A 24342-nucleotide genomic window follows, 5' to 3' on the forward strand; every position below is an offset into this window, starting at 1 on the left:
AACTACAAAAACAACCTTTCAATTTTGGGGCTGCATTTAAGGAAAGCCCTTTCCAAGGCACCTTGCACAAATTAAACTGACATGAATTAAAAGTACAATGAATGAATAGGGTTAAAATATTCAGGAACAATGTCATCTGTACTAGAAGATTTGTTGGCTATAAAATAGAACAGCCTACTAAATGTTTCATTAATATTATTTGAGCATTACCCTATTTTTTGGAGTATAAGATGCACCTTTTTCCCTCAAAAAAGAGGCTGAAAATCTGGGTGCGTCTTATACACTGAGTGCAGCATTTTTTGCCTCCTGAAACCCCGCCCACCAAAATGGCTGTGCGCAGCTTTTAGGAGGCTTTCAGAAAGCTCCTGGGGGCTGGGGAGGGCAGAAATGAGCATAAAACAGCCTGTTTTTTGCTCAATTTTGCCTCCCCCAGCCCCCAGGAGAATTCTATAAGCTTCCTAATGGCCTTTTTTTTTTGACAAAAAAACGGAGCCATTTTCATGAAAAATGGACCGTTTTTTGCTCCTTTTTGTCTCCCCCCCCGGAACTCTCTACAAGCCCCCTAAATTCATGTCATTTGGGGGGGGGGGAAACAGGCCCGTTTTTGTGAAAAACAGGCCGTTTTTGGAAGGTTTGCAGAGTGCAAAAACTTTTTTAAAAAATTTGCCTCTTCAAAACATTGGTGTGTCTTATATGTCTTATTGGTGTGTCTTATATGTCTTATATTCCGAAAAATACAGTATTTCAGAACAATAAAGCAAGTACAGGTAGCCTTCAGTTAGTATCTAGCTTGGACAGTGACCATTTGCAGCTAAGAGGGTGGTGAAAAAGTAGAGAGAATGTTATAACCTGCATCAGTGATGGGTTCCTACCAGTTCAGACCAGTTCAGCTGAACCGGCAGTAGTTTGCGACCCAGGCCTGCCACACCCATGAACTGGTTCTCCTGGCGGCGCCATAGGTAGCGCCATCTTGTTTTTTGCTTCTGCATAGAGCAATTTTTATTTCATTTATGCACACGTGCGCAGACCGAACTGGCAGTAATGCCAGCAGCAACTCACCCCCTGAACTGCGTCATGGTTTGGTGGTAGCAGTGCCTAAGAAGGAAGGTCCATACAGAGAGTGGTAAGGACAGCTGAGAGGATTGTAGGAAGCTCACTTCCTGTTATTCAGGATACTGCTTATAAGCACTGTGCCTAGAGCTCGAAGCATTGTTAGAGACCCTACACACCCACCTCACAATCTGTTTCTGTTATTCTCCTCTGGGGGGAGGTTTCAAAGTATTTATAGAGGACTACTAGATTCTGTAACAGCTTTGTTCTTTATACCATCCATCTTGTAAACTTGCAGGATTCTTCTGCCCCCCCCCCCACCATGTATATATACACATCCAAAGTAGAGTGTGATGTTTCTCTGTGTCATGTATGTATGCATGTGTTATCTTTTGAGAGCTGAATACAACAATATTTCATTTTAATCTATGCTGATTAGTATACATTTAAAGCGACAATTTTTCTCTTCATGAAAAATGTGACCAATCTTGGTTTTTACAACCTTTGCAGCACCTGTCTTTCTCTTTCAGTCACATGTTCACCATTACAGTGCTCAGTACAGGTTGTCTTGTGCCTGACCTGCTCCTTTTTTTTGCATTTGCAGAGCGGAGATCACCTAAACAAACTAACTCTTCCTGCTTTTCTCTACAGCATAGCACAACCCTTAAAAAGTCTTAACTGCAAGTTAAAAAGGTCAACTCTGGGAACCTAATTAGCCAGTTGACAGCTGCTTCCTGTAACCGACCAGACTTTAATCAGTTTTACACAGTCTAGTTTTGTTTGCTTGCTAAGTGAACCAGGGCTCCTGCTAGCACTTTTCTGTCAATTCCCCATATTTATTTATTTATTTATTTATTATTCGTATTTATAGACCGCCCCTTCTCCCGAAAGGGACTCGGGGCGGTGTACAGTCACTAAAATGCGTTATAAAATACATACATAAAACAGTTAAATAATTAAATACGTAGGTGGAGGAGGTTGCAAGACTGTATATAGAATAATAAATATAGTACATTAAAAGCTTATTAAAAACCCAAACCCAATTAAAATGAATAAATCCCCGGGAGGTAAAACTAAGAAAGTGCCAGGCCAGCTGATTGAAATAGGTGAGTCTTTAACTTTTGCCGGAAGGACCGGAGGTCGGTGGTAGTTCGAATGTCTGGGGGGAGGTCATTCCAGAGGGTTGGGCCCATCACAGAGAAGGATCTACTCCTAGGTGTCGCCCGCTGGCATTGCCTAGCAGACGGCACCAGGAGGAGCCCCTCTCTGTGTGAGCGGATAGGTCGCAGGGACGTGTGTGGTAGGATGCGATCCTGCAGATACCTAGGTCCTATGCCATGTCCCTCCTTACTCTCATGTAATCCCTTTCTCTCCAATTAATGTAAATACAAACATCAATTCTTTTGTTGCTAATTATCCCAACACTTGGGAGAGTATTCAAATGGGCAGAGGAGTGGAGAAAAAGGACTTAAAGAGTTAGTTGCCCTTTTACTCAGTTTCCTTATGAATCAAGTTCCAGAAACTTTCCCTGCCATTTGCGCTCACCTGACTCTCTCTATAGCTATACAGCAAAGCTTAAATAAAATTGTAAGTACAGTGGGCATGAGATTTTATACTTAGTGATCTCTTAAGAACTAAGTTGCTGGTTCCTGCAGTTGCTAATGAGGACTAACCGTGCTTTAAAACTAGATGATTTAATCTCAGTGTCTCCCTCTGTACCAAATAATCAGAACTGGGAAAACGAAACTTGTTATGTCAAAACATTTGTTTATTTACATATATTTAAATATATAGTATATATATTAAAGGCAACATTGAAAGCTTCCCTTCTGCAAGCAAATCATTTCAAATTGGGGAGTGCACTTGCTGAAATTGAAAAGAAGCCTAAACCGTCTCATCTCTGTAATGGCTGCATTTCAAAATGGAAAGAAAAGGTAATATTATGAGACATGGTACTACTTGTCCATAAAGTGATTTTGGAGGTCAGCTATATATACATCTATAACCTAATCCCATAGACCGGGGGTCTGCAACCTTAAACACTTAAAGAGCCATTTGGAGGGGAGGGGGGAGGGGCCAGCCAGTGGTGGGATCAGGCAACGGGGAGTCGCAGCAGAGCCGAAAGAGCCATATGTGGCTCCAGAGCCACAGGTTGCCGACCCCTGCCATAGACCTACATAATTATTTCAGCCCTTTTATTTAATCCTATAGCTAAGTAATGGAAATCAGATGTTATTATTATGCTATTGTAAACCCATCTGGATTATTATTATTATGTTATTGTAAACCCAGCTGGAAATGGCCCAGTCTCAGCATTAACACTTGTTTAATCCACTTGAAGGTGATTATGTCTTGATATGTACACAGCATGTCATTTGTTATATTACGTACTCTCAAGTTTGGCAGGAGATTGACATTTACAATTTCCAAATCCCTTCTGAATGATTTAACTGCTTTATTTGTCCATGTTTACTTGAATGTGACACTACAGCTTTAAAGTTTAGGCTATCCTAATTGCTAATCTTAATCTCATTTCTTGCATATGTAGAGGTGGAAGAAATATCATGTACTGTTTTTAATATTAATTTTAGTCAAAATTCTTTGCATGCCTTTCTCTTACTGTATTCTGATATTGCCAATTTGTATTTTCTTTGTGGTGGTTAATGACTTTCCCTCCCTCGCTTCCTCCCTCCCTCCCTCCCTCCCTCCCTCTTTCTTTCTTTCTTTCTTTCTTTCTTTCTTTCTTTCTTTCTTTCTTTCTTTCTTTCTTTCTTTCTTTCTTTCTCTTTCATTTTACTATTGCCAATAACTTGTCTTCATGATAGAGGTAAAAGTCATTAAAAACACACCCTTTTTGTCATTGCCAAATAGCTTTTTGGTGCTATTGGTGCATGTTTGGTTTTTCAAGCATTTATGGTTGCCGTGGTGGATTTGGCCAGTCCCCAAAGCCCCATTTATTCAAAGAAAAATTGGTGAGGATCCCCTCCCCCCCAATTCCGAACTACGTTTTGAGCTGCAGCCACTCAGATTTTATTATTTTGTAAGGATGCTTATGAAATCCTGCAACTTCCAGGACCTTTTTTTGGAAATGGAGCAAATTTCAGTAGTTAATGATTTGTATTGGTATACCAGATTTCAATGGATAGTTAGGACTGTAGAAAAAACTATTGCAACCAGCCTGCCTTCCCTTGAGGATCTGTATACTGCACGAACCAGAAAGAAGGCTGAGAAAATATCTATAGACCCCTCACAAGCTGGACATAATCTGTTTCAACTGATCCCCGTCAGGACACTGCTATATGACATTGCATGCCAAAACAACTGGTCACAGATAGATTCCCCCCCACCCCGCATGCCTTCACTCTGCTGAACACTAAGTCCCACGGCACTGTCTCATTTCTGATCTTTTGTCATCTTTCCTACTGTCTTCTCCAATTGATTTCTTATTATTTATCAATTGTTGTCTATAATTTATGATTAATGACTGTAAGTATGATCTATGACCTATTACTTGCTGTTTTTATGTACACTGTGAGCTTACGCACCGGAGACAAATTCCTTGTGTGTCTGATCATGCTAAACCATTAAAAAAAATCTCTTCTCTTCTGTAAGCTTTGTTCTTTATACTATCCATCTTGTAAACTTGCAGGATTCTCCCCCCCCCCTGCCATGTATATGTATACATTCGAACTAGACTGATGTTTCTCTGTGTCATGTATGTAGGTATGTATGTGGTAGATGCATAACGGTTCTCTTTTGAGAGCTGAAAGCCACAAAATTTCATTTTAATCTATGCTGATTAGTACACATTTAAAGTGACAATAAAGATTCTACTCCACTCCACGCCACTCCATTTATTTAACGTTATAGATTCTTTTAATATGTATAAGGTAGATGGGTGCCCACAGACATCCAAAGTCATCTTCACAAGCCCTCTCTTCTACATCTTGATACTGTCTGGAAAAATCCTCCAGAAAAGGATCCCTGACTTGTACTGTAGCCCCCAAATGAACTTTTTTTTTTAAAGAAAAGGTCCCAACAGTTAAGAGAGGGAGATTCTAATAGCATGGCATTCAAAGGTGCAGGATTATTAAAAACAGAATATTATTGAAAGCTGATCCAGGAAAGTTCCAGTTCCTCAAGAGTGGCACTTAGAGGGGGAGACAAGTATCACACAACCCTGTAGACAGCACACGTAAGAGATATTACTCAGCCAGCTCTTGCTGCTGAGATTGTGTGTGGCATGTTTTTTCTCCTGCTGTGCTACAGATCAGGATGGTTGCAAAGCTGCAGGCAAAAAAAAAAAAAAAAGCTTTTTTTCCAATGGCCTTCAAATCAATTCTTGTGAGAATCAACCCTTCAGGATATCTTCCTACCTCTTTTTTCAGATCAACAATGATGTTCAGATGTTGTGGTTGAATTTTGTGGCATCCGGGATGACCGCTTTAAATGTTTGCAGAATTAGAATAACAAGTGGTGATAGTTTTTTTTTTTTACAGGATTATGGACCAAGAAATCTGAGTTGAACGCTTTTTAAATAAGCAAAGAGAAACAATACTATTTTCCTTTCCCTTTAGGACTGTCTGCATAGTTCTGTGATCATCACATGCCCTGTTACAATGAAGAGCATTAAGCAGACCTTGAAAATGAGGAACACCAGTGAATCTGGGATGAACTCAAGCTGCCTGCCAGGTAAATTATTCGTTTATTTATTAGGCCAGTTTATATCACACCAGCTTTCTTCTGTTTGATGTTTTGTCTTTGAGACAATTTTTCACTCTGACAACTGCTTGGAGAAATCCCTAGTTCTTCCTGGCAAGGCTTTTTAGAAGTGGTCTGCCATTTTCTTCTTCCCAGGGCAGAGGGAGAGTGACTGGCTCAAGGTCAGCCAGCTGCTTTATGCCTAACTTACTAAAACTAACTTACTGTCTTCCAGTTTCTAGTGTGATGCCTTAAGCCAGGGGTGTCAAACTCAATTTCATTGAGTGCTGCATTAGGGTTGTGTTTGACCTCAGGGGCCAGGGGGTGGGGTGGCCAGCTTGACATCACTTGTGTCAAGTGCGCCTGTGGCCCGAGCGCTCAGCCAGAGAAAACGGGCTCCTGAGCTCCATTTTTGACTGGGACAGTTTCCTGCAACCTTCCACCAGCAAAAACGGAGCTCGGGAGGGCTGTGTTTTTGCTGGCAGAGGCACCGCGGGCTGGTCCTTCACTATTTCTAGGGCGGCCCCACTGGCCAGAGCTAAGCACCCTGCAGGCCGGATCCGGGCCCTGGGCCTTGAATTTGACACCCCTGCCTTAAGCACTACATCAAATGGATCGTTTCCCTTTCATAAATACATAGCTGGAAGGTCTTTATTCTATCAAGAAAATAGTACAAAAGTAAGGATCAAATAATTAGAGAATCCTGAAATAGATTTTTTTAAAAAAAGGTAAGTTTATTGGTGGATTCCTCAGACCCCTATTTACTGAGTTATAGAGCCGTGGGGGCCTTGTGGTTAGAATGCAGTATTGCAAGCTAACTGTCCACTGCCAGGAGTTCGATCCTGACCAGCTCAAAGTTGACTCAGCCTTCCATTCTTTCAAGGTGGGTAAAATGAGGACCCAGATTGTTGGGGGCAATATGCTGACTCTGTAAACTGCTTAGAGATGGCTGTAAAGCACTGTGAAGCAGTATATAAGTCTAAGTGCTAGTGCTATTATTTCTGTTAATTCTTCCCCACTCAATTGTTTCTTGGCTGCAAAACTAATTGTATTCTACTTCATATACTAACCGAACAGCTACTAATGAAAGGAAGATTGAGCCCAAACAATGACCTATTGCATTGGTAATTAAAAAATAATAATTCTAAAAAATAACAGCATTTGAATTTCTTTCAAGAAAAGACACTAAATTGCAGCGACTCTAAATATACCGTGAGATTGGAACCAAGGAGATATTTTCCATGACAATTCATGGAAATACAATTTTGTTGTATTTAAGTACAATGACAATAAAGATTATACTTATTTCCATATAGGCTTTCTTCTTTTCAGATTTATCAGAGAAATAGTATGTTTAGCATTGTGATACAATCATTTATGCATACACATATGGCAGAATTGACTGAAAACAATGAACATCATAGAAAGACAGGGGCAAACCACATACATCGGGTTTTCCAAGAAAACTGATTAGACCCATGCAGTCATCCGCAGTTGTGTTTGTCTTTGAGGCATTTCCTTCCTATACAAGTAGTTTTAGACTTACAACAGATTGTGTCAACTTCCTGTTTGAGTATCCAAATAAAAGTCCAGAATCGCGCTCAAAAGTTTACTATTTATTGAATACATAGCGTGGTAACGGCAAGGTAAAACTAACTCTGAATTTCTCAGGCAACAGTTTACAGTATTAACAGTTCATAGTATGAAGTTCCCAGGCCAACTCCCAGGCTCCCACATAGGCCATGTAAATAAGTTCTCTTTGTTACAGGAACCGTCTGCCACCTTCCTCACACCTGTTGATACGTCCTTGAAAGGTTTCCAGGCTCTCATAAGTTTCAGTGGACTTGTAGAAGTTTCATTTCTCCAACTGACCCACTCATAATCAACACTTCCCCCACCCCCTTTACTCTAATAGCAAGTTGAAATGAAGAGGCACATAGCTGCCAATGTTTCACTCTTGACAGTTTGTTTAGTGAGGATTCAAAGCTGTGGCACTGAAAAAATTGACGTGGCTGTTTTTCGGTTATGACCTTTGCAGCATCATGTGATCAAAATTCAGATGATTGGCAACAGATTCATATTTATGACGGTAGCTATGTCCCAAGGCCCTGTGATCACCTTTTGCGACCGTCTGACAGTCAATGGGGAAGTCAAATTCACTTAACAGGATTACTAACTTATCAATTGCAGTGATTCACTTAACAACTGTGGCAAGAAAGGTCATAAAATGAGGCAAAACTCACTTCACAAATGTCTTGCTTGACAATGGAAAATGGGTTCAATTGTGTGGTTGTAAGTCGAGGGCTACTTATATAGAGCTTCAGGATCATTTGCAGAGAAAAAGGAAACAACTACTAGGCAGAAGTTAAAAATATTCCATTTTCGCCTTGACATTGTAGAAATGGGGAGCAGCATGAATTCCACCACCTCCTTGCAACCGGAGAATTCAGAAAGCAGAACATGTCGAGCTGTGTATGATTACCACGCAGAAAGAGAGGACGAGCTTTGCTTAAGTAAAGGTAATGTTTACTCATCCTAATTTCAACAGAAGTTAGGGGAAAAAAGAGAGTTGGAAATCAATAAAACATTAATCCCTTTCAACTATTGTAATGAAAAATCAATGGATGCTGTCCCATAAATTTCTGTTTTAACGAAGAGGACCCATGAACATGTCATAGAACAATTTGGAGTTCTCTGGAGTGGTTTGCCAATTTCAACTTATCAGTTGATTCTGAGCTTTTTTGTTTGTGATGCTCTTGGATATTCCTACTGGAGCATCATCCCGAGGCATCTGCCCATGTTTTTAATTCCGCTTATTGGATGCTAAAAATGAACGTGGAGAAAAATTGAACAGGTAACCAAATCCTTACGGTACTCATCTGCCTAAAATTCTGAAAGTTTTTGTGTCATTTCAGAACGTTGTTCTACTTAAGCCCTTGGATAATTGTTTCAGAATGTAACAAGAGAAAGATATGTGATTAGAATTACTCTGATGAGAAAACTTGGGGTATGAGCTAACTACGCACATTTTTTTAAAAAAAGAAACTAATTAAAGGTAAAGGTTTCAATCCTGCCTAACTGTACCTGTGCGCCTCAAATAATAGTAATTATCTCAATAATAAATGGACTGAGAAAATACAGGTTTAAAGCAGCTGTTCTCAGATGGTCAAATTAAAACTCAAGAGAAAAACATTGTAGGTTCCTTATTATAATCATGTGGAGGAATATTATAAAAACCATAACTTGAACATTTTTGTGGATGTTCATTGATCAAAGATAAACAGCTTGGGGGGAAAAAGATGGAAATCAATGCATAAAGCTAGGGATTTAAGAAACTGAGCTGATATTACAAAAGGACCGGCCTACAGCCAAAGGCTATTAAAAGCAACAGTCTGCATCTTGTGAAAGAGCTTTAGAAATCCAGCTAGTTATAAATTGGTTCAAAGATGTGGCTCCTGATTAAGTTAAGCAGCAATGTGGTTGCTATGAACCAGAATGGAATGAACTTCATTCAGAATTCAAAAAGTGCACCATTTTTCCTAACCCAGCTTTAGCTCTGCAAATTGTGTCTCTTGATTCTTCTTCCTACCTACATGCAAGATACACTTAAGAGTAGATGCCTTGTTTGAAAGCCTGTAGAGCAGGTCTGTCAAACTCCCGGCCCACGGCCCAGATGTGTCACGCACTGGCCAAGCCCACACCCTGTTTAGAGAAGGGGGGGAATGTCACATGACACCACCATAACATGAGTTTGACAGCCCTGCTGTAGAGGGAAGGGCTTCTATACATCTGTCTTGCATTGGTGGATAGATATTGTCCCATGCATTGATTAAATGACACAATATAATTAAGTCAATATTGTCAGTGTGTGAGTTCATGACTTGGGAGACATGGTAACAAGGTCAGCCAATGAATAGGCATAGCAAGTCAGCCAATGAGGGCTGTTTGGAAACTGAAAGAGAATTTGCTATGTGAGCAACAAGGAGACAGCAAGGAGCCTGGGCGTGGCTTAGCTCAACTGTTCTGTACTAAAGCTGCAAGTCTGTGCTAAGCTCAAAAAACTAGTCTGCTGCTCTGAACTGAAACTCCTCTTCTCTATGATTGCTTGTACTCTCTACCATGTTGGAAGAACCACTTTTGCTATTGCATACTTATTTCATCTGTTAAATTATATGTAAAAAGAAGTTAATGAATCCTGCTGAATCAGTTACCTGTGTGTGCTTTCTGGATTTGATTTCTGCAACAAACTCTGACAAATATTAACTTGCTTGTATTTATCCTTTTAGGTGATGTAATTGTAATTCATCACAAAGACCAGAGTGGCTGGTGGTATGGTTCTAGAAAGGGGGAAAAAGGCAATTTTCCTGCTACGTATGTGGAAGAAGTCACTCTCTCGACTGGCAGGAGAGACGGAGAACCTTCTCTTTAAGACAAAAGGAAAAAATAATCACCTCAACATGCATAACAAATCCAACAGACATGTTTCTATGTTTGCAATAGAAGCCAAAGAATAATTTTCTTTATTTGTAAGAAGCTCTGAAACAGATATTTGATGAATTAGCATTGTAACAAAACAATTAGAGACAACTTACATTGAATCTCTTTGAAATGATACTAACTCTTAAATTATCACGTTAACCAGTCATTTAATGAATTGTTGGGAGATCTTTGTGGCATAATGAAAGGGAAACTGACATTTATTTCTGAAATGCAAGAGGAAGTCAGTTTACTATAGACTATTCATGAACGGAATTGGCACCATGTAATCAAATTCTACACCATGTTTTTCTCCCCAGATTCATAAGACTTTAGAAGAACGTGAAGATAATAACATTCCCTATATTGCAAGGCTGAGCAAACCAGGAATTTGTTCTGCCGGAAGATACAAAGACTTCCATTTTTCAAATATCCTAGGACTATTGTTTTGTTGCATAGTGAGGTAGGACAATCATCCAACAGATGACCAGTTACTATTTACTAATTCTATTAGATTACAGTTAGATATGTTATGTTTGAAACCTATTCTTCTTTCAAGAGTTATGTGCAACACACCTGGTCCCCCCCCCCCCACTTTATTCTTACAACCACCATCTAAGGCCCAGGTTACCTTAAAAAAGCACCTCAAAATAAGAATGAAGATCTGGAGCTACGTTGTCACAGTCATTGTCCAAAGCCCTCAAGTTGTTACAAGACTTTTATTCTTCCCAAGTAGGAAGTGACCAAACACGAAGGGCAGAGTTAGAGAATAAGCAGTGCTTTATTTGTAGGTCAAAGCAATGAAGGCTTTTCTAACATTGGCAATAAAGGCAGAGAAATTGTTGGTTTCTCTCACTTTCCGCTGCAGTTCTTCTGTGCAGTCCAAGGGAGGAGAACAAGAGACCACTAGGAAAAAAGCAGTGAATTATTTTCCTTTTTAAAAAAATTGAAAATAAGGTATCCTAACATGGTAGGACATTTAGGACATAACATTTGGACGCATAAAAGTCACAAAGGGACATAGCAAAGAATACCCTGCACTCACTTCTCATAATTTTCTATCTCAACATAAGACCAAGAAACACATCTGTGGGTAGCTCATGTTATCAGCTATCTCTTGTACTGTAAGTGATTGTGAAAGTTTTATTAAAATATACATTACTCTATTTTGGTTTGTTCTACTGTAAACCTTTTGAGAATTTTTAATAAATGAGTCAATACATTCTAAGCAGGGGTGGTATTCGCTTACTTTCCTTACCAGTTTACAAATGTGAGCGTCTGTGTCAGCAGAAGGCTACTTCTGCTGCCTGAAGTTTGGCAGTTCAACTCTCACCAGGCTCAAGGTTGACTCAGCCTTCCATCTTTCCAAGGTGGTAAAATGAGGACCCAAGATTGTTGGGGGCAAGAGGCTAACTCTATAAACCGCTTAGAGAGGGCTGCAAAGCACTGTGAAGCGGTATATAAGTCTAAGTGCTATTGCTAAGCCCAGCCTTCATTGGAGAGAAGGCAGGGAAGTGTTGGAACACAGGATGTAATATAACTTGACCTACAGACTAGTAAATTGTTCAAGTCCTTGGGGGGAAGCGGGGGAAGCATGGAAAAACCAGAAGTTGCCAAAGAGAAATATATATAAAATGGATGGAAAAATTGAACTACAATCTTAAAACAATTATTTTAATACTGAAGGCTTTTTTTCTAGTAGAATGAAAAGATGATGAGAATGAACAGGTGTGAGCTTATTTTGATATAAAGCAGTGTTTCTCAACCTTGGTGACTAAGTCCTGTGGACTTCAACTCCCAGAATCCCCCAGCCAGCTGCTGGCTGGGGAATTCTGGGAGTTGAAGTCCACAGGACCTAAAGTTGCCAAGGTTGAGAAACACTGCTATAAAGGGAATAGGAAAATAAGACACGGTTGGAGGTTCCGTACATACCTTTGTAAGCTCCCTCTTCATTTATGGAAAGAGTAAGTATGTATGGCTTTTGGAAATCTTTATGATCAATGCAGCGGAATACAAATTGCAAATGCTCATCTAGATGCAGAAATAAGGATGCATTAAATCTCAGGTATGCCAGATAAAACTTTATATATTTCAGTTGTACTGCCATTTTATAAAGTCTTAAATGTTTCCTTCTTTATTCTCACATTTTAAGACACAATACTAGCAATAAATGTCTAAACAGTGTAGGGAATGGTGTGGGAAAACGTTTCCCCGGGAAGCTTTGACCAAGCACAGCTCCTGGTTTATTTGCAGAGACTTATTTCCACTTGGAGAAAAGCTCCCCTGGATCCAAATTATCATTTACAAAGGATCAGTGGGAACACGCACAATCCACGATTGGGCTATTCTGCACTGAAGTTGGTTTTTTTAAAACCCTAACCCTGAATAATCTTGGGACCAAAATAGTAACGCTTCAACTGCAGTTCTCAGAAATTGCCTTTAAAGAACCGATGTTTGTTCTTTTCTCTGTGTGTGCATACAGAAATAAATGGATGCTAACGGATTGACCCTAATGAAGGACAGGCAACTCAAAGCCCACATATGGCCACTATCCCTTTGGAGCAGGGGTGTCAAACTCGATGTCATTGAGGGCCGCGTCAGGGTTGTGGGGTGGCCGGGGTGGGGGTGGCCAGCTCGATGTCACTCATGTCGGGGGCACCTGTGATGGCCCAAGTGTGAAAATGGGGTGGGTGTGGCCAGCTCGATGTCACTCATGTCGGGGGCACCTGTGATGGCCCAAGTGTGAAAACAGGCTCCTGAGCTCCATTTTCGGCTGTGATGGTCTCCTGCAACCCTCTGCCAGTGAAAATGGATTAGGAGGGCCACCGCCTGCCTTCCTGAGCTCCATTTTTGCTAGCAGAGGCACCGCAGGCTGGTCCTTTGCTGTTTCCAGGACGATCCCGTGGGCCAGATCTAAGCACCCTGTGGGCCGGCTCCAGTCTGCAGGTCTTGAGTTTGACCATCCTGCTTTGGAGACTTCTTAAGGCCATTTTCTAAGATTTTAAGGATGGAAGTGTGAAATGCTTGCCTTCCCCAGTGTTTCTGATTCCCATGTCTATCCTTTAGAGTAGGGGGAGACAAAGCCATTTGAAGGGATTAAAAAAAGGGAAGCTGGGTATTTAGGAAGCTGTAATACACATGTGCTTTCCAGGCCTTTTTAGAGAGTGGGCAGAAGATAGATGAGCATCCCATTCCAATAAGTCTCTTGATAATACTTGTTGAAGGTTTTATCAGCAATAAAAGCCCATCCCTATTTACAGGGTTTGCCGAAAGCTCGAGGGCAAAGCTTGGATGTGTAACTGTCACAAAAAACCCTAATGTACATGCCTACTGTACTCGCAAGCTCAGTTCTAAAATACTGAAAACCATTTTTTTCCCATCAAGGTTATGCTCAGAGGGACCTATGAAATCATTTGGTGCAGGATTAGGTTTTTAGACTCCATGGTTCTGATCGTCATAATAGTAAATAGCAGGGAGGATTTGAGTTAAATCAAGTTGATTTCAATCATTATTTAAATCACTCGTAAAAAGGCTTGTTTAAAATCAACTCGATTTAAATCATACTTTTTAAAGAGCAACTGTCATCTCTGTCCCGCAGCAGCTCCTCCTCTGACCCGCTGTTGACTCCCCGACAGTCCCAGATGGAAAACTATCTTTAGATAGATTTTTTTTACTCCAAAAGCATTTTATTAAAATAAATTTGATAAAAATAAAAAAAACCAATTTAAATTTAAAAAATCCTATTTACATTTTTTTTAAAAAATCCTATTTTTAAATTAACAACAACAACAACAAAATTCAATTTTTATCCACCCTGGTAAATAGCACTTTGAAAAACGTAAGATGTTACGAAGATTCTTACTGGCGTTCAGACAGATCAGAGCTCAGTAAAAGGACATGGTGCTGAATATTTATTTGTTCACAGGCTCGCAAAAACTTTCGTTGCACAAAACCCTTGCGAGGAAAAATAACCCAGACCACTTAGCACACAGGAAACGTTTAACTCACTCGTGAAAAGCATTATCCTTAGGGATATTACAGGAAGAGAGCCGTGTTAAGTCTGCGAGGCAAAAACGTAAGGAATCTGGTAGCCGCTTTTTCAGCTACGAGCTTTTTCAGGAGCCGTGGTAGCGCAGTGGTTAGAATGCAACATTGCAGGCTAATTCTGCTGACTGTCAACTCCCAGCAGTTCGAATCTCACCAGGCTCAAGGTTGACTCAGCCTTCCATCCTTCCAAGGGGAGTAAAATGAGGACCCAGATTGCTGGGGGAAATAGGCTCCGAGAGAGATGTAAAGCACTGTGAAGTCTAAGTGCTATTGATACCCACTTTTATGGAAAGCAACATTTTCAAGATATGCAAAAGGTATTGTTTTAAAAATGAAGCATTCGCTTTTCTTCCGAACTATGCTCATCTTTTAGAGGTCCCTCCGTTTTTCCATAAAGGACAGAACTGGCATTTCTGATAGTCACAGGGATTCAGAGTGTTTTCAACATGGTGTCGCTTGGAGCCCTCCGTCGCCCAAATGGTGCCATCTGCACAGCCTGAATTAACATGGTAATTAATTGCAAACCGCATGCTAAGTGGGATTGAAGCAAGCAATGAGTGGGGCAAAACCTGAAGTAGACAATGACCCCTACTCTGCTTGTTCCCCATTTTTGATAGACCCCTTCCTATTTCATTTATTTCCTGAAATGGTCAAGCAAGAGGATGAAGACAAGGCTTACTGGAGGGCTGAACTGGTCTTTTACAGAGAGCTTTTAAAATGAGGCTGAGCTGGCAGTGATACCCTCCACAGACAAGCAATCATTGCATGCAAGAATATTTCCTCCCATGGAAACCTTTGGCAACAATGCAAATCTGCCAGGAAAAATTATTACCGTTTAAGCTTAAATAGGTAAAGGTTCCCCTTGCACATATGTGCTAGTTGTTCCAGACTAGCACATGAACAGTGCTCATCTCTGTTTCAAAGCCAAAGAACCAGCGCTGTCCGAAGATGTCTTCCATGCCGAAGGTGCATGGAACACTGTTACCTTCCCACTAAAGGTAGTTCCTATTTTTTCTACTTGAATTTTTACGTGCTTTCAAACTGCTAGGTTGGCAGAAGCTGGGACAAGTAATGGGAGCTCAGTCCGTTATGCGGTGCTAGGGATTGGAAACACTGAACTGCCGATCTTTCTGATCAACAAGCTCAGCGTCTTAGCCACTGAGCTACCACGTCCTAGGCTTATATAGCAGCGATGGTGAACATTAGTTGGCTCGGGTGCCATAAGCAGGGGGAACGCAGGGGGAGTCGTGCATGGGCATGCCGCACCCATAATGCAATGTGTGACCCCCCCAGCGTGCATGCATGCATGCCAGGCGTGACCCCCCCCATTTTTTGCATGCTTTTGTCACCCTCCCCAGGCTATAGAGGCTTTATAGGAGCCTGGGGAGGGCAAAAACAGCCTCCCCCAACCCCCCGGAGCTTCAGGAGCTTCCCTGAAGCCTCCGGAAGGCAAAAAAACGACCCTACAAGCAAACCAGAAGTGACTTTGTTTTCGCCCTCCCCAGGCTCCTATAAAGCCTCTGAAGCTGGGGAGGGTGAAAAATGGCTTTAAAAAGGCTGAACTCAAGTTAGCCAGCGCGCGCATGTGCGCTGTCCAGTGGACTGGGCAACGCCTTGCGTGCCCTGACAAATGGCTCCCCGTGTCACCTGTAGGTTCGCCATCCCGGTTATATAGCATAGCAGTAATAATCATCAGCTTTGTAGGAGAAAAGTAAACAAATGGATTTTGCTGTAAAATGTAACGTCATCCTTTCTGAAGTAGAAATGCAAGCGTCAATCTCACCGTCTGTTTTTCGTATTTCTAACCCAAGCCTCTCTTTGAATAGTTTTTCAGCCTTACGAAGTCTTTCCTCCGTTTCTTCTGCTGTTTTATGCCTTGCTGGAATTGAAAAAAGAAACAAAGCTTCAAAATCTCCACTAAGCTTATGCCCAGGATCATTTTTTAGGAAGCTGATAAAATGTATGAAATCAAGCACCTGCTTTTGCAGGATCAGTACCTTGCTTTTTGCAAGAAAAGAACCATTTATTTTAAAACATCACCCCATTTCTCATTTGCAGTTCCTCTAGTGGGCTATCTAGGTTAGATTGCATTTGTGTGAACTCCCTGTAATCTGGGATCATGTAATAGCTTCTGAGTTCTGGCCGAAAGAAACATCGCAAGACACTCAGTTCACTGCTGGAAGAGCAAATCCAATCAAACGTGGAGAATAGCCTTTATTAGGATTTATTTGGTAGCGGTAAGAGCAACAAAGCTTCACTGCTTTTATTGCATCTGCAAATAGAAACTGGTAGTCCTGCTTCAGGTAACCAGATCCCTCCCCAGGGAGGGAATGGAAGAAGAGCCCTTGCAGGGTTACTGAGAAGAGGGTAGTTTGTGGGAGAAAGTTGCTAGGATCTACTGTACTTCATTTAGATGGACAGGTCCTACAAAAGGGAAAAATATCAGGGATGAGTTGGGATGAATTTCAGACCCAGATAGCTCTGAGGAACTGGACAAGTCTTCAGAGCTACGAGCTCTACTACCTGCAATTCAAACCCGTTTCCTTCCTGGTTGGTCAAGGCCAGCTAGGAGATGGCATATAGTTGGGTCCAAGTTGGGGTGAATGCTTCTTGATAGTTTTTGAAGGTGACAGTGGTCTGTTCCCTCTGTTTAAGACACTATCCTAGGACCCAAAATTACTGGGCAACTGTCATCGTTTCCAACCTTCCCTTTTAAAGGGACAATTGTGGAATAAGTGGTAGGTGCATAACTTCTGTAGATTCTGGAAGAGGCAAATTATCTAGACCATTCCAATCAGGAGCCAGACCAGGTTACAGTACTGAAAAAGCATTGGTTGTGCTCATGAATAACCTCTGATGGGCTTGATGCATTTGTCCTGGTCCTTCTAGATTAGGGAGAGGTTTCATTCAAACTCGATTTCATTGAGGGTCGCATCAGGGTTGTGTTTGACTTTGGGAGACTGGGAGGGGGGGTTAGGGTTAGTGTCGGGGGCACCTTTGGTGGCCAAGTGCTAAGGCAGGACTTCCCTCAAACCCTCCCTCACTCCCATTGTAATCTCCTTCCTTCCTTTTCTTTTCACTTTCTTCTTCCTTCCCTCTTTCCTATTTTTCCTTCCTTGCTCTCTTCCATCTTCCCTTCTTTTTCTTTGTCTTTCCTCTTTCCCTTTCTCGTCCCTTCTTGGATGTTCAAATGCAAAAGGGGAAACATTTCACCTTTTGTTTCGTTCTTAGTTTGTTTTGCTAGCCCTCTGCCAGTGAAAATAGACCCCCTTTTTTGGACGACAGCCTCTTGCAGATCTCGGGCAGCGAAAACGGAGCTCTGAGGAGGGGTCCACGTGCGATGCTCCCGAGTTGTTTTCGCTGGCAGAGGCACCGCAGGCCGGTCCATTGCTGTTTCCAGGGCACACCCATAGGTAGCCCTGCGGATCTGGCCCGTGGGCTTTGAGATTGACAGTCCTGTTCTACATCTTTTGATAGCTTTCAGTACCATTGGCCATCGCATCCTTCTGGACCAGCTTCAGGGGCTGGGATGAAGGCCCTATACCAGTGATGGCGAACCCATGGCAAGCGTGCCACAGGTGGCATGCGGAGTCATTTGTCAGGGCATGCGAGGCATGCGCGCGCTGGCCAGCAGAGTTCACCCTTTTTAAAAGCCATTTTTCAACCTCCCCAAGCTCCAGAGGCCCTCCAGAGGCTTCATGAGCTTCCCCGAAGCCTCCGGAGTGCAAAAAAACAGCCCTATGGGCAAACCGGAAGTTCGGGAACTGACTTCTGGTTTGCTCTGAGGTTTGTTTTGACTGCTCCGGAGGCTTCAGGGAAGCGTCCTGAAGGTCCCTGAAGCCTTCAGAGTGCTCAAAACGACCCTCCGAGCAAACCGGAAGTGACTTCCGGTTTGCTCCGAAGTTCGTTTTGACTGCTCTGGAGGCTTCAGGGAAGTGTCCTGAAGGTCCCTGAAGCCTCCGGAGGGCTTCTGACGGAGGTTGTTTTCGCCCTCCCCAGGCTCCTATAAAGCCTCTGGAGCCTGGGGAGGGCGAAAAAAGCATGCAAAAATGGGGGAGTCGGACCTGTAGTGTGCGCATGCGCACTGGGGGTGTCGCGCATTGCATTATGGGTGTGGCACGCCCGCACATGACCCCCCCTGCGCTCCCCCCACTTATGGCACGCGAGCCAAAAAAGGTTCACCATCGCTGCCCTATTCTGTAGTGGCTTTCCTTTCTCTAGTGTTACTTTCAGCCAGCTTTTCCATGTGGGAAACCTTACACCATCATCTTCTTCTTTTAAAGACCCCATAATCCCTTGTGGGGTGGAGTCTTGGGCGACTGAATGGAGCTGAGTGTTTACTGGCCGGATGCCCTTCCTGTTGCCAATGCTGAGGTTGTGTCCAGAGAGAGAAATATCTGCCTCTACCTAGGATCGAACACACAGCCTCCTGATTGTAAGGCGAGAACTCCACCTCTAGGCCACTGCACCACTCGTGGGGGAAACCTAACATGGCGGTTCCAAATTGATTCTGTTGAAATGGAATGGCCAGCTCCAGCATCTCCTGAATCATTATAAAAATATCCAGTATGATGTAGTGATGAATGTATTCACTTGAGACCTGGCTATCCCACATTCAATAACACCCTCAGTTATGAAAGCTCAGCAGATACTGGGCCAGCCATTCTCTCTCCCAGATGCTATTCAGGGAAAAACTGGAAGACACAGTGTTACATAGGCGGCCTTGAATTTCAGGAGGAAAAGCAGGATACAAATCTAAACTATTCATGTTCCATTTTCCCAGTGCAACTTACATTTGCTGTTTTGGATTAGTTCTTCCTTCAACTCTTGAATGCTATTCATCAGGTCTGCCTTCTCCTTTTCCTCATCCTTGATGTTAGAAAGAGCTTCTGAGATTTTAGTTTGCTTTTCTTCGATTGATTTATTCAACTCACAGACTTCTGTACGAAACAGAGAAAACCGGCTGCATATATATTTTTTAAAATGCAAAAGCTATTTACTTAGGTTTACCTCTCAGTCATTTGAGTAATATAGATTACTCAGTAAAACATTACAAAAGTTAAAACATACACCCGCATAAATATGACAAAATAAATATTTAAGGCTGTTTTGTGTGGGAACGTTTTCTGTTTATATATTACATGTGTTATCCTTACCACTAAATATTTTTAAAAATCAAATATAACATTCAATGCAACACCCACATAAAATATGAAGAAAACCAAAATTCTTGTTTTAGTAAACTACATAGCACCTGGATGACACCATAGCCTTCCAAATTTCTGAGATGGGCAAAATGAGGACGGTAAAATCTTCATGGAAGATTTTACATTTAGTCCCAATCCAACAGAAATGCACATTCCCATAAAACTGGCACCTTCATTATCTTAATATTATACAATGGACATTATCCAGTTTGATTCATGTACATTTGAGATGAAAGGAACAGAAGCAGCATTATTGACAATGCAATGATTATCTGAAGTTCATGACTATACTTCTTTACAATTAAGTATGTGTTATTACTGTATAACACAACTGGAAGTAAGATCAAGATTTGGCTTATCCATACTGCATTCAGCAGTTTACATTTGCTTTTATAGAAAAGGCAGCCCAGACATTATTTTTCAGGGTAGAGATCAATACTGAATAAAAATATATATATTTTTCAGGGATTCTATTTGGTCTATTAGCTTCTGTAAAATGATTGTAAGAAAAATGAGAAATGATTTATACTGTACCATTGGTATACTCATGAAATTTGTTGATAATCTCATCCCCTTCTTTTAGTCTTCTGGACCATTTATCTATAATGTAAAAAACAAAATCAAAACTCAGCCAGAAACTATTGTTTTTATTTTGTTTTATGTGATGTATTTTTATTTGTTTTATAGCTAGTCCTCGAGTTACGACCACAATTGAGCCCAAAATTTCCATTGCTAAGCAAGACAGTTAAAGTGAGTTTTGGCCCATTTTATGACCTTTCTTGCTGCAGTTGTTAAATGAATCGCTACAGTTGTTAAGTTAGTAATATGGTTGTTAAGTGAATCTGGATTTCCCATTGACTTTGCTTGTCAGAAGATTGCAAAAGGGGGGGTTCACATGACCCTGGACACTGCAACAGTCATAAATACAGTTGGCAAGTGTCCAAATTCTAAATCCAAATTATATAACCTTGGGGGTGCTGCAATGGTCGTTAAGTGTGAAAAATGGTCATAATCTCACTTTTTTCACTGCTGTTGTAATTTCAAATGGTCACTAAACAAAGGGTCATAAGTCAAGGGCTACCAATATTATAAGCTACCAAGTCTTCCAAAAGTGAGATGTGCAGCTATATAAAGTAAATAAAGATTGGTACTAGGTTAATCCTATACAAAGCAGTGAAAATATATAAATTCACCCTCCTGAGAAAGGTAGGGTATAAATCTAATCAATAAAATTGCCCACAAACTTTATATTCAGATGAAACTTTCCACATTATCGTTGTGAGATGAAAAAAGGAGAATATCATACATATAGTTTATATCAGGTATGTCCAAACTGCAGCCCTGGACATCTAATAATGTAGCTCCATAAGATTTGATTTAAAATATTTAAAAATAAAGGAAACGTGTTATTTATATACATTAATTACATATATTTTATATGGGGCCCAAGAACATTCCACTTCAATCAATGTGGCCCAGGCAAGCCAAAAGGTTCGATAGGCCTGGTTTAGATACTTTAAATATTGTCTTTCTTTTCCATGGTCAGCCTACCCCAATTGATTACAAGGCTAAAAGGGGGAATGAAAAATATACAGGATATTTCATTTTCTGCTGCAACCAAATAATAAACCAGATATAGCTTTACCTGAAAGACTGTTTATGGATTCATACCAGGAGTCTCTTAGCCCCAAAACCTGATCAATAGGCTCAAGGCAACAAATAGTTCTGAACTTGGTCCAAAATTCCTTAATGTCTTTTTCAAGCATTGCCAGCTCATCATTATCACCTTTCATCTCAGCCATGGTTCTAAAAAGAAATAGCAAAAATGAAATAACTCTTCCAGCTTAAGGAACAGTTTACAACAGCAAATACTGCTGTTAAACTAGACCATCAGGCTATTACATTTAAAAATCCCAGGCAGTCAAATCGTTTAAGCTGGAGACCTGAGTATTCTTATTTTTATTTATTTCTTTGATTTGTCAATCGCTTGCAAAATAATAGGTATAAGAATAAACATGAGTATGAATGAAATGGATACGAATAATTATGCAGAATAAATTCTGCATATTGTTTATACACTGAAAATCCTCCAACTTAAAAGCTTCTGAACATTTTGATCCTGAACCACAGAGAAAGAAATGTTTATGCACACATCAAAGCGAGGGTTTTGAGGGCTATCTATTAAAAAACACGAGTTTTATGAAACCACCTGATTCTTTCAATAGATAAACTTCCCTTTGCAAAAAAAAAAAGCCGTTGATAAAGCTTAGTAGCAGGAATTTTGCAAAGTATTTTTTTTAGCGTTTCTATTTTAGTTTCCCTAGAATTATCAAGCGAATTACCAACGTTGGCCTTCATTTTAAAACATTTCTCTGGACAGAGGCAAGCAGACAGGCAGAAGCAGGCAGACAGACAAACACACATATAGACAACCGCCTCGCCATCGCTTACCTTTCCGGCTTTTCTCTGCATTCAAAATCGCAACCACTTTCCCGCCCGGCCCTCCACGATTGTCTTGCCGTATGATTGGCTGAACAAGGCGCAAACGGGACTCGCCATTGGCTCACAGGGCAGAGGAAGGTCAGACGTTGCGGAATCTCTTTTTTTCTATTGGGCAAGAGAGATGAGGGAGGGAGGGGGCATGATGGGAATTGTAGTATAAAGGTTTTTGCCTGCGATGCGGTTCGGAAAGTCGGCGCTCGCTGGAACGATGAAAAGGAGCAGAGACGAACGTGAAAGTGACCGCTTTTGGCAGAAATCCTGTCCCGTGACGGTTATTTCTCCCACCGACCCAGTCCGTACCCTCTTTCTTTTGCTCTCTAGGGCTTGTTTGGCAGACATAGGAGGAAATCGCAATGGTGCTTTTTTTCCAGGAGGCAACTGGAGTTTCTGGTATTTCTTTGAAGACGTTTCGCTTCTCATCCAAGAAGCTTCTCCAGTTCTGAAGTCCAGTTGCCTCTTGAAAAAGCACTTTTAGGACAACCATGACCTAAATAACAGAATCTCCCTAGACACCTGGGAGGAAAATATACTGGGCTGCAGTGCCTATGTAGAAAGGAACTAGAAATATCTAGAGAAAAGATGAAGAGGAGGTCTCTTTCAACCACATTGAGACCTCTGATAGTGTGATTTAAGCCAACATGTGCAATGTGTCGGAGCTGTTCGTTGCTGAGGAGATGTTGAGAGGGAAGGCATTTGTCCAAAATGCCACCAGAAATCAAACCCAGTTTGATGACATCTAATTAAACTATACCAATTCTTCACAATCTGGTATCTGTCAAACACTTTGGATTTCAACTTCCACCCATGCCAACAGAGTCAAGGACAAAGGACTATGGGGGATGTAGTTCAAGTCATCCAGAGGTAACCAAAGATCAGAGAAAGGGCCGGTAGACTTTGCCGTTTTGTTTTGTTTTATTGTTTTATTTATTTTGTTTTATTTGTTTTTTTATTAATTTTTATTATTGATTTATCTATTTATATTTTTTATTTTTAATGGCCTTGATTGTATCATTGGATTAAAATGACATCATTAATAACCAGGGGTGAAATTCAGCAGGTTCTGACAGGTTCTGGAGAACCAGTAGTGGAAATTTGGAGTAGTTCGGAGAAATACCACCTCTGGCTGGCCCCAGAATGGGGAGGGAATGGAGATTTTGCAGTATCCTTTCCCTGCCATGCCCACCAAGCCACGCCCACAGAACCAGTAGTAAAAAAAAAAAAGCATTTTGTCACTGTTAATAACCACCTCCTCTGTCCTTGCTGTTCTCAGCCTGATGCAAACACTTTTATTCCTGAAAAATGACTTCAGCTAAGATAAAGTAAAATTTGCATTTATTGGCTGCCTAATGGACATTAGTTGATCAGATTTCACCCCCCTCCCTGTCATTTTTTTCTGCTGCCCTCAGTTTCGACCATGATGTACTTTGTCAGGACCCAAAATTCTGTCCGAGAGAGAACAGGAACTGGAACATGTCTATATCTGCAGGGAATAAATGTATTTTATGGGGTGTGATGGCTTAGCGATTAAAGACGCTGGGCTTGTCAGCTGAAAAGCTGTCAGCCCATGTTTGAGACCCAACACCGCATAACAGGGTGAGCACCCGTTATTTGCCCCTGCTCTTATCCACCTAGCAGTTTGAAAGCATGCAAATGCCAATAGATACATAGGAGGGAAGGCAAGAGCATTTTGTGCATAGTCATGCTGGTGACATGGCCACATAAGTGTCTTTGGACAACACTGGCTTCCTCGGCTAAGTAACAGAGATGAGCCTAGAATTGGACATGACTTGACATAGGAAATTGTTCTGACCCCCCTCTTCGTACACCAAAGCACTCCAAGACAAGAATACTGCTAGACGATTTATTCACAGTAAATTAACACACTGACTAGACCTTGGCAGCAATCCAGACTTTCAAGATAAGAAACAGACACGAGAGCTTCTTCAGCGTTGGTAATTAAGTTGAATCCTGCAACCAGCCTCCTCACAAAGTCTCTCCTTATATACTATCTTGAGAGAAGCCTAATTACAACCACCTGGGTCCAATTATCTTCTGTATCTGGGTAGTTGTTCTCTACGTTTATCAGCCCTCTGTTTCCAGGCGTCCAGGATCAACTCCCTTGTCTGCTCCCCACTGCTCCAAGGCATGACGTCAGGAGCACACTTCCTTTGGCTTTCACCGCTGTTCCATGCCTCAGGCGCCTCCTGGTGGCCAACCAGCCTCTCTGATCCCTGCTCGGAGTCGGAACCCTGTCCAGGGTCCTCCACATCTTCCAGAGCCAACTCATCAGACCCCTCGCTGTCAGAGTCTGTTTGCAGCTCCAACGGCTCCTGCTGGGCCACAACAGAAATCTACCTTT

At 41.4% G+C, this 24342-nt stretch overlaps 2 protein-coding genes across 6 annotated transcripts in view; one reads left to right on the plus strand and one right to left on the minus strand.

The window, feature by feature from the left end:
* Window positions 1-10775, plus strand: part of NOSTRIN (nitric oxide synthase trafficking) — a 40281-nt gene extending 29506 nt beyond the window's left edge. For 2 of the 4 annotated variants that reach the window (XM_081957867.1, XM_081957868.1), the window contains 4 exons: window positions 2859-2984; window positions 5628-5742; window positions 8151-8270; window positions 10038-10775. In XM_081957867.1, coding sequence (XP_081813993.1) covers window positions 2859-2984; window positions 5628-5742; window positions 8151-8270; window positions 10038-10180 — 504 coding nt within the window. In that variant the 3' untranslated portion in view covers window positions 10181-10775. The remainder of the gene's footprint in view (window positions 1-2858; window positions 2985-5627; window positions 5743-8150; window positions 8271-10037) is intronic. The other 2 variants (XM_081957869.1, XM_081957870.1) reach the window with 1 other exon arrangement.
* Window positions 10776-10927: 152 nt separating this feature from the next.
* SPC25 (SPC25 component of NDC80 kinetochore complex) lies at window positions 10928-22044 on the minus strand. 2 transcript variants are annotated; one of them, XM_081957906.1, is made up of 7 exons: window positions 21933-22044; window positions 21127-21287; window positions 20016-20081; window positions 19068-19214; window positions 16058-16153; window positions 12160-12258; window positions 10928-11133 (listed from the first exon to the last, which is right to left on the minus strand). In XM_081957906.1, exons 2-7 carry the CDS (start codon window positions 21281-21283, stop codon window positions 11009-11011), a joined length of 690 nt encoding a protein of 229 aa, XP_081814032.1. In that variant the 5' UTR covers window positions 21284-21287; window positions 21933-22044; the 3' UTR covers window positions 10928-11008. The 2 variants fall into 2 exon arrangements, with proteins under 2 accessions (XP_081814032.1, XP_081814033.1); XM_081957907.1 differs by lacking the exon at window positions 21933-22044 and adding an exon at window positions 21824-21921.
* Window positions 22045-24342: the final 2298 nt, after the last annotated feature.

Source organism: Natrix helvetica (assembly GCF_964273705.1).
Source record: "Natrix helvetica genome assembly, chromosome: 1".
NCBI classification, from domain to species: Eukaryota; Metazoa; Chordata; class Lepidosauria; order Squamata; family Natricidae; genus Natrix; species Natrix helvetica.

Excerpts from the sequence above, each read along its gene's own strand:
- SPC25 (XM_081957906.1), bottom strand. The coding sequence starts at position 21,283 with ATGGCTGAGATGAAAGGTGATAATGATGAGCTGGCAATGCTTGAAAAA. Across the intron at positions 19,215-20,015 it reads ATTTCATGAGTATACCAATG|AAGTCTGTGAGTTGAATAAA; the intron begins GTACAGTATAAA and ends TGTTTCGTACAG. Across the intron at positions 11,134-12,159 it reads TGAAGAGGGAGCTTACAAAG|TGGTCTCTTGTTCTCCTCCC; the intron begins GTATGTACGGAA and ends CTTTTTTCCTAG.